General features: G+C 39.4%; 1 protein-coding gene across 5 annotated transcripts in view; it reads left to right on the forward strand.

Annotated features, from left to right (window-relative positions):
• Positions 1-12,944, forward strand: part of CTSS (cathepsin S) — a 29,238-nt gene extending 16,294 nt beyond the window's left edge. For all 5 annotated transcript variants that reach the window (XM_057310302.1, XM_057310303.1, XM_048220562.2 and 2 more), the window contains 2 exons: positions 1,198-1,300; positions 12,489-12,944. In XM_057310302.1, coding sequence (XP_057166285.1) covers positions 1,198-1,300; positions 12,489-12,588 — 203 coding nt within the window. In that variant the 3' untranslated portion in view covers positions 12,589-12,944. The remainder of the gene's footprint in view (positions 1-1,197; positions 1,301-12,488) is intronic.
• The last annotated feature ends 1,112 nt before the right edge of the window (positions 12,945-14,056 follow it).

Raw genomic sequence — 14,056 nt, forward strand, 5'->3', positions numbered from 1 at the left:
TAAATCCAGTTCTAATTAGTAAAGTAATACTCTTTAAAATTTACTAATACTACATGCCAAGGACTATGATAAATTCTCTCCATGCATTATCTTATTTAATCCTCACAGTAACCCTATTTTACAAATGAACAAGTCTTAGACGCTTAACTTGCCCAGAGTCATACAGTCTGGAGGTGGTCAGCTAGGATCAGAAACCATGCTGCTTTGACTCCAGAGCCCGGGCTCCTAAGCCCTGGAGCCACCGAGTGCCATCGGTGTAGCTCTGTGGTGAACAAGGAGGGCGCCTGCCAGTGCTCGAGCACCGTGCTAAGCCAAGTAAACGGCTATACTGTTTTATTAAAAAAAAAAAAAACAACTCACCCAAAGATCATCTCATCTAGTAAAGGATAAAAATATACGGAATAAACAATTTAGGAATATATACAAAGAAATACAGTATAACTGACTCTAAATAAGTTAAAAATAATTAGGAGGGGCGTCTGGTTGGCTCAGCCGTTAAGCGTCTGCCTTCGGCTCAGGTCATGACCCCAGGGTCCTGGGATCGAACCCCACATCGGGCTCCCTGCTCAGCGGGAAGCCTGCTTCTCCCTCTCCCTCTTCCCTTGTTGTGTTCCCTCTCTTGCTGTCTCTCTCTCTGTCAAATAAATAAATAAATAAATAAATAAATAAATAAATAATCTTTTAAAAAAAATAATAATAATTAGGAAAAGGGGGCTCCTGGGTGGTTCAGTCGGTATCCAACTCTTGATTTCAGCTCAGGTCATGATCTCAGGATAGTGAGATCGAGCCCCGTGTCAGGGTCTACACTCAGCGCAGAGTCTGCTTGGAATTCTCTCTCCCCATCCCACCCCCGGCCCCTCCTCCTGCTTGTGCTCACTCACGCTCTCTCCCTCTCAAATAAATAAATAAATAAAATCTTTTAAAAAAATAATTAGAAAAAGGTAGCCGTTTTCAAAGATTTCTGAGGGAACTGTGATTGAATTGATGCCAAACTCGGCAAGAAAACTGACAAATACAGCATTGATGGCGAAGAATTATGAACTGTACATAGTTTTATGAGAGTATACGTTCCTCAAATTATGACTCAACTTGCTTGCCATGTATACAAAACAGTCCACTAAAAGCAATAGCATTTGCAAATGTCCTTCATTGCCACGTACTGTTCACTCTTCTTCTCCACCTGTATTTTATTCTCAGGCGTCTACTATGACCCATCCTGTACTCAGAATGTGAATCATGGTGTATTAGTGGTTGGCTACGGTAACCTCAATGGGAAAGACTACTGGCTTGTGAAAAACAGGTAAAATATTTGCACTTTAGTGTATATTTAATTAAAATAAGGAATTCGATGGAGCTTCAACAAATGCTTTCCTGGGATGATGATGATGATGATGATAATGACAGTGATAAACATTTATAGCTTCTTATTAAGTGACATTCTAAATTAATTACTCAGTGCCCCCATTTCTTCACTTCCTACTCTGGCTTCAGCAGTGTGTTTTCATGATTTATCTTCTAGAATACTTTTCTGATCATTCCTTCTCAGTCTCCTTTATAAATATCTATTCCTCTGCTTAGCCCCCACATGTTGGTCTTTCCTCCAGGGCTCCATCCTTTGCCCATTACTCTTCTTAACCTACATTTTCTTATGATTTTAGTTATAACTTATATGCTAGTAGCTTCCAGAGCTCAAGCTCTAGCTCTAATCTCTGCTCTGAAATTCGGGCTTATTTATCTGGACATAGCGCCTTCCATGTATCTTAATTTCTCCGAACTCAATATGTCCAAGAAATTCAGTACCCTCTCTACCATTTTGTCCCCCCACCCAATTAGATACTATGGATTTATTGTAGGCCCCTCCCGATCTAATCAAGCAACAAGTCGATCTAATTTTCCACACGTCTGTCCTTGCTTCTGTCCCCTCTCCATTTATTCCGTTACTGTATTGGTTCAGACATCTCTTGCCTGGACTAGTCTTCAAACTGATCTCCTTTACTCTCAGATCCATCTTTACTGCTTCCAAACTGGTGTGTCTCAAATATGACAAACTGGGCTGACAGCTCTTCTACAGAGTACCATCTGGTATAAAATTAATGTTCCCTAGCGGAGAAGACAAGTCATCTATGTTGTGGTGTCTCTCTGCCTTGCCAGGCTCAGTTGCTGGCACTTGTCTTACACATTTCATTCCAGGTACCTTGAACTATACAGAGTTCCCGTACACACCACTTTATCTTTAATACCTTCATATCTTGGTTATGCTGTTCCCTCTGCTGGGAACATTCATTCTTTCTCCTCACTTGATTTATTTCTCCTTTTCCTTCAAAACCAGCTAAGGCATACCAGGAATTCCCCTCTAAATCCTTGGGCTGGGTAAAATGTCTTTTTTTCTATGCTCCCAAAATGTCTGATGCATACTGGAATATTTTATACATTATATTTAAATTATATGTTTTCCTGTCTATCGCTCTAATATTCTGTATGCACCTTTGGGGTAAAGGTCTGTATTGTCCTTGTATCCTTAGCACAACACACGGCACGCGCAGAAGATGGTAGTATTTGTATGGTCTGTTGGGAAAGTAGTTGCGGAAAATAACATCTTGGTTCGCTTGTAACCTGTTCACACCACTGATCAGCTTGGGCCTGGACCAGTGATAATGTTTTTATGTGAAGCAACTTTTTCACTGACATCTTTTTTCTTGTTGACTTCCTATAGTGTATTCTAACTTCCCTTCTCTATTGAAACTGCTCTTCTTGAAGACCATTTAAATCTTTTAGTGTTTATTTTTTTTTCTTTTTTTTTTTTTTAAGATTTTATTTATTTATTCGACAGGATAGAGACAGCCAGCGAGAGAGGGAACACAAGCAGGGGGAGTGGGAGAGGAAGAAGCAGGCTCACAGCAGAGGAGCCTGATGTGGGGCTCAATCCCACAACGCCAGGATCACGCCCTGAGCCGAAGGCAGACGCTTAACCGCTGTGCCACCCAGGTGCCCCTAAATCTTTTAGTGTTTAAATTCAAAACCCCTCCTCAGCACGTATTCATTCACTGGGCATTTACCAGGCGTCTGTAATGTGATGGGCATTATCTAGGCCCTGGAAATACAAAAATTAATGAGAACTCATCCTGTCCTAAAAGAGCTCACATAATAGTCCGGTGGGGACTCAAACAATAAAATACAGCACGTCAGGGTATAATGATATGTGTCTCGATGGCTATGGGGCCATAGATGAGGGGATGCCTAACTGCCTGAAAGTTTCACAGAGAAGGCACTACTTACTTGCATTAAGTTTTCAGATGAGTGGAATTGCTCATGTGTTAGAGGAGGAAAATAAGTGGCCCAATCACCTAAAAAAGGATATGCAATGGCACAGAAATGTGAAAGATTTCTCGGCTTTACAAACTCTCTGCTGCATTGATTTCTTTGGCGTCTACAGCATGAGACATAACACCATCCTGCCTCGTTCTGCTGTGTCAGACGTAGCTTCATTTCCTGTTTTCTTCCACCTGTCCCTTACGCTCTAGCTTTACCAAAGCAAAGTCATCGGCAACTCGAGTTTCAGCTCTTACCATTATGTGGATGGTAGCCAATTCACAATCTCTAGAAAACAACCTCTCTACTAAGCAACAGACTTCCATGTCCAACTTCCAACTTGACAGCTTTGCTAAAAAATCCAAATTTCCGGGGCACCTGAGTGGCTCGGTCGGTTAAGCAACAGACTCTTGGTTTCAGCTCAGGTTGTGGTCTCAGGGGTTATGAGATCGAGCCTCAGGCCCCCAGCTGCCCCTCCTCCGCACTCAGTAGGGAATCTGCTTGAAGATTCTCTCCCTCAGCCCCTCCCATCACGCACACGCGTGCTCTCGCTCAAATAAATAGATAAATAAATAAATCTTTTGAAATTTCCGGGCACCTGGGTGGCTCAGTTGGTTAAGCATCTCCCTTCAGCTTGGGTCATGATCCCGGGGTCCTGGGATCGAGTCCCATGCCAGGCTCCCTGCTCAGCTGGGACTCTGCATCTCCCTCTCCCTCTGCCCTTCCCCGCTTGTGTTCTCTCGCGCGCGCACTCACTCTTTCTCTCAAATAAATAAATAAAATCTTTACAAAAAATCCGAATTTCCCACCTGCCTACCCTACTGCTATTCACAACACACACACACATACACACATTCTCTCTCTCTCAACATGTCTAAATTCAAATTCCCTCTCTCCTTCCATCTAAACTCCCCTTCCATCCTCCGTCCCTGAAAAGTATTTTGGAATAAGCCCAAGGGGAAATAATTCCCTGTTTTGAGTAATGCATCACAATCTTCAGGTTATCAAAGCCTTGGTATCATCTTGGACTCTCCTTTCTCTCCTTCAACACACATAGCCCTGTCCATTCAGCCTCTGAATCGTATCTCATATTTCTTTCTATTCCTGCTCTAATTCAGATTCCATTCTCACCCAGCTAGGGAAGTATCTTCTTAAAATATAGATCATGCAAACCCGTGGTCAAACATTCTTAATAGTTTATCATTGTCACCATAATGATGCTCTACATTAAACGAAGTCCTAGCCAGGCGTTCAAGATTCTCCATTATCTAGTTTCCAACATACCTTTCTAGACTTTTCCTCCCCTATGTTCTCATGCACCCATACTTACACTCTGGCCACAGTGAACTACTTACTCATCATTCCCTAAGTGTATAGATACTTAGCTATTTCTATTTTTTTGCTTGTGCTGTTTCATCTTTCTGAAATGCCATTAAAGCCCATTGCTGCCTACAGAAATCCCACCTGTCTATGGTGAAACGGGCACTCTCATACATTCCAGTGGAAGATTAAATTGTTACAATCCTTCTTGAAAGCAATTCGATAATATGAATCAAAACCATTTTAAATGTTCACATTCTTTGTCCAATTTTTCCTCATTTCTTAGAATCTATATGAAGAAAATAATCCTAAATATGGGGAAAGCTTCATACCCAATTTATGTAAATTGTAGCATTCATTCTTCTTCTTTAATAGTGAAAGCCAGTAAACAACTGAAAATACCTAATAATAGGGACAATATTAAACTATTACACAACCAAGACCATGTATTAGAAATTATATTTACTCAGACTATTATTAATAACCCTATAAAATACTTGGAATATGTTTTTAAATGGAGAATACATATAAACATAAAATGTACATATAATATAAGTGTTAAGTTTAAAATAGTATGCCTAATTTCTCTGATTTATGTTATACTAAAGGTCCAGGAGGAATTATACCAAATGTTAATAATGGTTATCTTTGTCTACCTTTATGTACTTTCAAAAGTCTTTAACAAGTACCTTATTACTTTTAAAATGAAAAAAAAAAAAAAACCCTCACTAAAAATCCTATTCATTCTTCAAAACCTACTTCACATGCTATCTCCTCCATACCCCATTAATTTACTCAGAATTGTTTCTCTAACTTCAAAGCTTTAGAAATGCTTTAGGGGGCGCCTGGGTGGCATGGTGGTTAAGCATCTGCCTTTGGCTCAGGGCGTCATCCCAGCATTATGGGATCGAGCCCCACATCAGGCTCCTCCGCTATGAGCCTGCTTCTTCCTCTCCCACTCCCCCTGCTTGTGTTCCCTCTCTCGCTGGCTGTCTCTATCTCTGTCAAATAAATAAATAAAATCTTTAAAAAAAAAAAAGAAAGAAATGCTTTAGAAATCCTAGCTATTTCTGCAAAGTATGCTCCATTACTAGAATGTCAACTTCTTAAAGGTAGAATAGTCTCTTACTTGTTTTTGCATCTTCATTCATACCTTGATTCAACGAACATATACTGAGTACCAATCAAATGACAGAGTGCCAAGCAGATTTGGCAATGAAAAATACAGCCTTTCTATCGTCCTTCAAATTACTCATCGCCTAACAGTATGTGCACGTACTGACCATTGCAAGAGAATGTGGTAAACACTAAGATCAAGGGTAGAAGCACAGAAGAGTACTTGGCCTAGCCTGGAAAGTCAGGGAAGGCCTTTTAGCTAGGTTATTTGATGGATTCTTAAAAGACAAGAAGGAATTTGCCACATGAAAAAGAACACTCAGAGCAGAGGAAGCGAAATGTGCAAAAGCGCAGGGTGAAAAAAATACGTGAGTTAAGGGAACTGCGTGTTCTTTTATAAAGGCTGTAGTATAAAGTGACCGTTAGAGAAGTGAGATCAAAAGGGACCAAATTATGAGAGACCACAGCGATCGCTGGCACTGGGTACTAACCAGGAGAGACTGCACAGGGACGTGAATTCCAGACTCCACAGGAAGTGGACTCAAACGAAATCCTCTTAGGTCATCAGATCTGTCTTAGTGAGCTCTTCAAAGGTTATATGTCATTTTCAATGCTACCAAGTTAACCTCAAGGAAAAGAATGTGAATCTTCTGTTTGGCTTCTTTCCCATCTTCCTTTTGTTTATACTTAATCTTTCTGGTAGGTGTATAACATTGATCCATGTCCCTGAATCTTTCTCCTCTTTCTGGACATAGGTATTTAGCTTCTTTATATAATACACTATAGTACAGTGAGAAAAGCAGTAACTTTGAAGCCAGGCAGATCTTCGATAGGAGACTAGTTCCCTTGGGGCACCTGGGTGGCACAGCGGGTTAAGCCTCTGACTCTTGGTTTCAGCTCTGGTCATGATCTCAGGGTCATGCAATCGAGCCCTACATCAGGCTCCATGCTCGGGGGGGGGGGGTCTGCTTGCGATTCTTTCCTTCTCCCTCTCCCTCCCCCTCTGCCCCCCCCCTGCGTGCATGCACTCTCACTTGCTCTCTCTCTCAAATAAATAAAATCTTTAAATGTTCATTGATAAATAAATGGATAAGGAACATGGGGTATATACATACAAGAGAATATTACTCAGCTGTAGAAAAGGAATGAAATCTTGTCATTTGTGACAACATGTATGAACCTAGCATAATGCTAAGTGAAATAAGTTAGATAAACAAATACTGTATGATTTCACTTATATGTAGAATCTAAAAAATAAAACAAAACAGAAACTGACTCCTGGAAACAGGAAACAAACTGTTGGTTACCAGAAGGGGAAGGGTTTGGGTGGATGGGAAAAATAGGTAAAGGGGATTAAGAGGTACAAACTTCCAGTTATAAAATAAATAGGTCATGGGGGTGCAATGTACAGTACAGAGAATATAGTCAGTAATATGTTAATAACTTTGCATGGTGACAGGTGGTAACTAGACATGAGGATCATCTGTAATGTATAAAAATAACAAATCACTGTGAAATCACACTTGAAACTAATGGGATATTGTATGTCAATTATGTTTTTTTTTTAAAGGGAGGAGTTTAATCTAATCTACAGATCAATGAGTAATGGAGGCCCAAAGTTATTGGGCATAGAATAATTTTAGCCTGGGGAAAAAATTTAAGGCATTAACCATTCATAAGCTCACGAGAACCTTAAATACACACACACACACACACACACTCCCCCAAAACTAAGAAAGCACCCAGAACACCTTTAAGCAATATCTGATGAACTCTGTAAGATAAATAGTTGCAAAATACATGGGCCTCTAGGTAATGAAGTAAGTGGATGCAGTTGATGGATGGAAGACTGGAATGCCTCCTTTTCATCATAAACGGATTAAGTTAGTATAATACAAGTTGGAAAAAAGAACAGATTCCATTTTCCCTCACTGAAAGCTACTGTCTGATCTTTCAAGAGATGAACTCTTAGAGTTAATGTTCTACATTAAACTCATACGTACCACCTCCTCTCCATGGAATCAAAGGCTGGAAAAGAGTTAAAAAAGGAAAAAGTTATAATCTAACGATTTTTCTTAGAGATTTCTCTGCAAAGAGATTAAGAATGTGCATATCGGTTTATAACTCAAATAGGGTATTTATTCCCACTGCCCCACTGAAATCACTCTTGTGAAGATCAGCCTTCACCTCCATCTTGCCTCATTAAATAGCTTTCAGGCCTCATCTTCCTGCACTCTTAACGTTTGATGTATGGTTATTCTCTACTTTCTGAAACACTTTATTTGACTTTCAGGGGACCATACGCCCCTGGGTTTCATCCTCTTTTACCTCTCAGTCTCCTCAGTTCTGTCGTTCCTCTTATTCTTCCTCACTTTTAAATATTATAATGCCCCAGGCCTCAATTTCTCTCTCTCTTTATACTTTTTTTTTAAAGATTTTATTTATTTATTTGACAGAGGGAGACAGCAAGAGAGGGAACACAAGCAAAGGGAGTGGGAGAGGGAGAAGCAGGCTTCCCACCGAGCAGGGAGCCCGATGCGGGGCTCGATCTCAGGACCCTGGGATCATGACCTGAGCCGAAGGCAGATGCTTAACCGACTGAGCCACCCAGGCGCCCCTCTCTTTATACTCTTTTGATGATCTCATTTAGTGTCACGGTTTTAAACAACAAGCAGCTGATGACTCTCAACTTTGTACCTTCAGCCCTAACCTCTTTTCTGAGCTCCAGACTCCGCGTCCAAAAGCCTACTATTTGACCTCTCCACCTGCGTATCTGTAAGCTTCTTTAACTTAACACGTCCAAAACAGAACTCTTGATTCCCTGCCACTGCTCCAATTTTTCCCATCTCAGTATACGCCAACAACATTTACCCCAGGTCAGAACCTTGGAACCATCCTTTCTTTCTTCATTTGATACCTTACTCCTAAACCATCAGCAAATTCTGTCATTTCTATCATCATTAAATTTTCCCAAATATTACCATTTCTGAATATCTCTACCGTTACCACTCTAGTTCAAGTCACCGTCCGTCTCTAGGTCTACTGATACTCTCCTAACTAGTAGTCACTTCTCCTCTTATTTGTTTATGGTCAACCCTCTACATAATAGCCAGGATGATCTTTCCAAAGCATAAAGCAGATTATGTTGCTCTCCTGTCCCAAATGCTCTAATGGCTTTCTTTCACACTCAGAATAAAATCCGTGACCCATAAAACCATGACAATTTCTGGCCTCAGCCTGTCTCTCCAGCATTTCCCACTACATTCCCCTGTCTCACTCAGCTCCAAGAGCGCTAGCTTTTTTTCCGTCTCTTTTCTCAAGGTACACTTGCTACGTCCACACATCAAGTTTATTCCGAGCTTTTTCCTGATCTCTGCATCATTTGCATCTTCGCTGACTATCGTTGCTCAAATATTTCCTCAGAGAACACTCCCTGACTACTCCTGCTAAAATGTAGCCCTGGTTCCCAACATTCCGTATCCCTTTACTCTGCTTTATTTTTCTTTATAGTACTTATATTTTATCATATTATTTGTTTGTTTGTTGTATGTTTCCTATGTAGGCTTTGAAAAGACTCTGTCTATCTGGTTTACCTCCATAATCCTAATGCCTAGAATGGTATCTGGCACAGCCCAGGAAACTCAGAACTGCAGTTTATTACAAGGAAGCTGGCGTACATTCTAGAAAGAATGTCTAACAAGTCAGTAGTCTACAATATGCAGGGAGAAGGTAGGATGGCCAACCATCTCACCATGTCAAAGACTAATGGGTTTCCCAGGCCAGGACTTTTTTTTTAAACCAGAATAGTCCCTGGCAACTGGACTGTTGGTTACCCCAAGAAAAAGGCTGTATTTTTTTTTAAAGGAGATGGACTCTACTTGAGTCCAATCAAATGGACTCATATGTGGATAATAACAGACATAGCCATCTCTACTTACTGAGTATTTACTACCCAGAGACACTGTGCAAGTACTTTACATACATTTTCTCACTTAATTTTTAAGGTAATCTATGAGATAAGCATTTTATCTCCATAATACAGAATAGGAAACTCCTGATACTGACAGAGTTAAGAAAGTTTAAATGAAGGGCTATAGAGCCAATAAAAATAAACAACTTGGTAAGGACCGAAATGAACATTTGGAGCTGACCTTGCACAGCTCTGAAGGAAAGAACTTGCCCTCAGATTTATTTAACTTGAGATTTTTAATCAGTTTTATTCTTTAAGGGAAGGTTAGCAGGACTCAGTCAAAAAGAGGTCTGGGATTTCTACAAAGTTTGGGACAGTTGATCTTGGTCTATGAAGCTGGGAAGGGTAAGATATCCAGATTCTGAATAGGACCTCACTGACTGAGTTCATACTGCTAGTAATTACAACTCAATGCAACTTTCATTACCAGAACTTAGGTCCAAACTCAGTTTGTCTAAAATTTTTTTACCTATTTTTTTTAGGCAGTGAAATAATTACAAAGCAAGATATCGTAAGATATCAATTATATAAGGTCCTGGATGTTCTGGTCTAATTTCATCCCTCATGCTACCTCAAAGGAATAATGTAGGGTTAGGCATAGTATAAATGTTAGAGTAGGCTTTGGAGTAAAGCAATCCTAGATTTGTGCCCTGGCTTCATAATTAACCAACTGAGCAAGCCCTTTTACCACTTTGACCGTTTTCCTCTTCAGTACAAGGAAGATACTACCCACCTCCCAGGGTGATGATTAAGTGAGCTACTATAAGTTACGCGGCTTAGCACAGAGCTAAGGGCTCAGTGAATGATGGCTGTTAATATTAATAATAGCCTCACCAGGATTTATCACTGCTTTTGAAAACTAAACGAATACTGCAACCATCGATAAGAGGTGACAGTGGAGTTTGGATTTTATTCTAAAGGATTTTAAGCAGCGAAGTGGCAATAAGTGAAAAGAAACAATCAAGAAGCCCATGAAAGAGTTTAACAAGGAGTGAACAGAGAGAGAAGGGAAAAATCAGACATGTGTTATCTTAAGGCCAGGAGAGAAGTGAGGACAACCTTGTTAAATAATACAAGAGAGAAAAATAAGACCCGTAAAGTGTCCGCTGAATGGCTGATACAGAGAACATTTAAGCCTGTTACAGCACAGCCATTTTAAATGATGCCATTTGTCTGCTGGCGACGGAGCAACATTTCTTAGTTTGTCCACTGCACGCAAAGACACAACCAACCTTTCCTTTGAGTCCTGAGCAAAACTTTGCAACGGTTTCCCTTTGCCTGTGGAATTAAAACAACAGGTTCCTTTGCCTGTTGTTCTAAGCTCTTCACAACATAGCCTCAAATCAACTTTCTACCCTCTTTGTCCCCTACTACCTTAAAGACATCCAATTTTCCTTTCAACTAAATGCTGCTCTCCAAATACAAGCACAGTAAGGCATTTTCTCAAATTCACACTTTTATTTGTATCCTAGTTATAGCCCCTAATGAATTTACTTCATATTATAATTATTTGTGTATCTACAATTACAAAATCTCAGAATCATAAAAACACTTAAGAAAATATTTCTCTTACAAAAATCTTATCAGTTTTTTCACTAGTCTGTGGCAAATTGAGAAAAATGAATGTTTTGGTGTATCCTTCATAAATATATAAATTTAGTTGGCTCAAAGGACTATCCTTAAAGACTGTGTCCTCTTAAGCTTTGTTTTGGTGTTGAAACATCCTTTCTTTTACAATATGATGGTGATATAAACAGCATGTTTTGTGGGGGGGGTTATGTCCATACTTGATAATTTAAAAATTGGTAACTTTGGGGTGCCTGGGTGGCTCAGTCAACTAAGCGTCCAACTCTTGATTTTGGCTCAGGTCACAATCTCAGGGTCATGGGATCGAGTTCTGCACTGGGCTCCACGCTCAGTGCCGAGTCTGCTTGAGATTCTCTTTCCCTCTCCTCCTGCCCCTGCCCCTCTCCCTGCTCACTCGCTCTCTCTCTCTTTTTCTAAAAATCAATCAATAAATAAAATCTTTAAAATGCCTATAAAATACTGGTAACTTTACACAAATTTGCAAATTTTTTTAATTCTCAAAGTTCATGAAATCAAAAAGCAAGAACCCTTACCTGACCCACGAATTCCCTCTGAAATGTCTCTAACAAGTTATGCAAACCTCTCCTTGAACACTTCCAGAGCCAGTGAGCTCACCTCCTCCTAAGATAGTGTATTCCATTTTTCCACAGCTTTTCCTGTGAGAAAGTCTTACCTCAGCTCCACTTCTAAATCAAAGAGCTCTTTGAGAGCTGCACTTCTTATTGCTTACTTTGGAATGCCATACCTTATGCCTTTTTCATAGTAGTCACTCAAAAATATTTCTTAATTGACATTCTCTAAAGGAATCTAAGTTTCATAGAAAATTATAACCTATGATCCTGTTATGCAAAAACATTTAGTGATGGGGCCTTAGAAAGGACAATAACACACTTTCCCTGCAGGAGGCATGTTTACAAAGTAGGAGGATTAAAGATTTGGGATGGAATTTATACTGTTTTCCTTAGGTATTAAGTCTATTCATCAATATAGCACTAAAGCCTTCCAAAATATCCTTTGAAAATTGCCTAAAAGCCCTGGAGAAATTATTATATTATTTTGTTCTAATTTTGTTTTATAGCTTTTCATATATAATCACTTTAGGAGAAAAACAATCTAGGAGATAAAAAGTTGATAATGTGATTTGATTATATTCATTTGTAATTTTGTGTTATTTCTTTTTCTAAAGCTGGGGCCTCAACTTTGGTGACCAAGGATATATTCGGATGGCAAGAAACAGTGGAAATCACTGTGGAATTGCTAGTTATCCCTCTTACCCAGAAATCTAGAGGGTCTCTTCATTTTATAATAAGTCCAAAGACATGAAACACTTTCTCTTAACTTAATTTTACCTGCTGTAACCTGTAGAAATAAGTATGTCATGACCAATGTATATTCACTGTACTAATAGAATATGTAGTTTGACTCTTCTATTTTTTTAGCTTTGCAGATATTGGAAAAATTTTGCACATAAATTAATGATGCACTATAGACATAGCTGTATGAGAATTGGCCAACCTAAGAAATCTGTCATGTTTATTTTGTCACTGTCTTAATTCACATACTTTGTCTTTTTAAGTTCCCTGATATCCTTTTGTAAAATGATGTCATATAAATGCTTAATAAATATCTCTTTTCAACTTTGTATCATTACCACATACAATTATTTTCTTATCCTTAGGTAACTATTACAATCTCTCATGAAGATGAAAATTATAGTATGCTGGTGAAGGGCTTTGGCAAATTTAATGGAGGAAACTACTAGGTTATTAATGTCCTGAGGGCTCAGATTATATCTTTGCACATTAAAGGATTTGATAATTTTTTTTAAGATAGGCAAATTCTTAAGACGCAATCTGTTTTCAAGCACTTTGGAAGAATCATTTTAATGGTCAACAATTAATATACTAATTCAAACTCTTTTTACCTAGTCATTAACAATTTGGTCAGAACCTTTTGGGGGCAAATAATTAGCTCGAACTGAATAAAAAAAACCAAACCGTATCTCTTAAAATATTCCATTACTGGGGCATCTGGGTGGCTCAGTCAATAAACGCTAGGCGTGGAGCCCACTTAAAAAAAAATTCCATTAATGATATTTTTATCCAAGTCAGATTGAGCTTTATCCCAACTACTCTAGAAGAGTAGATTCTGAAGACACAGCAAGGACTTTAAATTTTGGGGCGCATGGGCGGCTCAGTGGGCTACATGACCAACTGTTGATTTCAGATCGGGTCATGATCTCAGGGTTGTGAGTGGAGTCCCGCAACAGGCTCTGTGCTGGTTATGGAGCCTGCTTGAGATTCTCTCTCTTTCCCTCTCTCTCCGTCCCTCCCCCTCTAAAAAAATAAATACACAAATTTTAATCAGTTCATGCCTATGACATGAAAAATGTGTGGGATGATGTAATAAGTTGATATTAAAATGAACTTAAACTAATTTCACTATCTTTGGTTCCCTCTCCATTAAGAACATTTTATTTTCTTAAAGGTATTTATTTATCTATTTGAGAGAGAGGGCAAGTGCGTGAGCTGGGAGGAGGGCAGCTGGGAGGAGGGAAGGGAGAGGAAGAGGGACGGAATCCCAAGCAGACTCTGCACTGAGCAGGGAGCCTGACGTGGGGCTCAATCTCACGACCCTGAGATCATGACCTGAGCCGAAACCAAGAGTCAGATGTTCAACCAACTGAGCTATGCAGGTGCCCCCATAAAGAACACTTTAAAGAACAAGAATTGCTAACTATAAAAGCATGAACAT

Source organism: Ursus arctos, unplaced genomic scaffold (genome assembly GCF_023065955.2).
Source record: "Ursus arctos isolate Adak ecotype North America unplaced genomic scaffold, UrsArc2.0 scaffold_12, whole genome shotgun sequence".
Lineage (NCBI taxonomy): Eukaryota > Metazoa > Chordata > Mammalia > Carnivora > Ursidae > Ursus > Ursus arctos.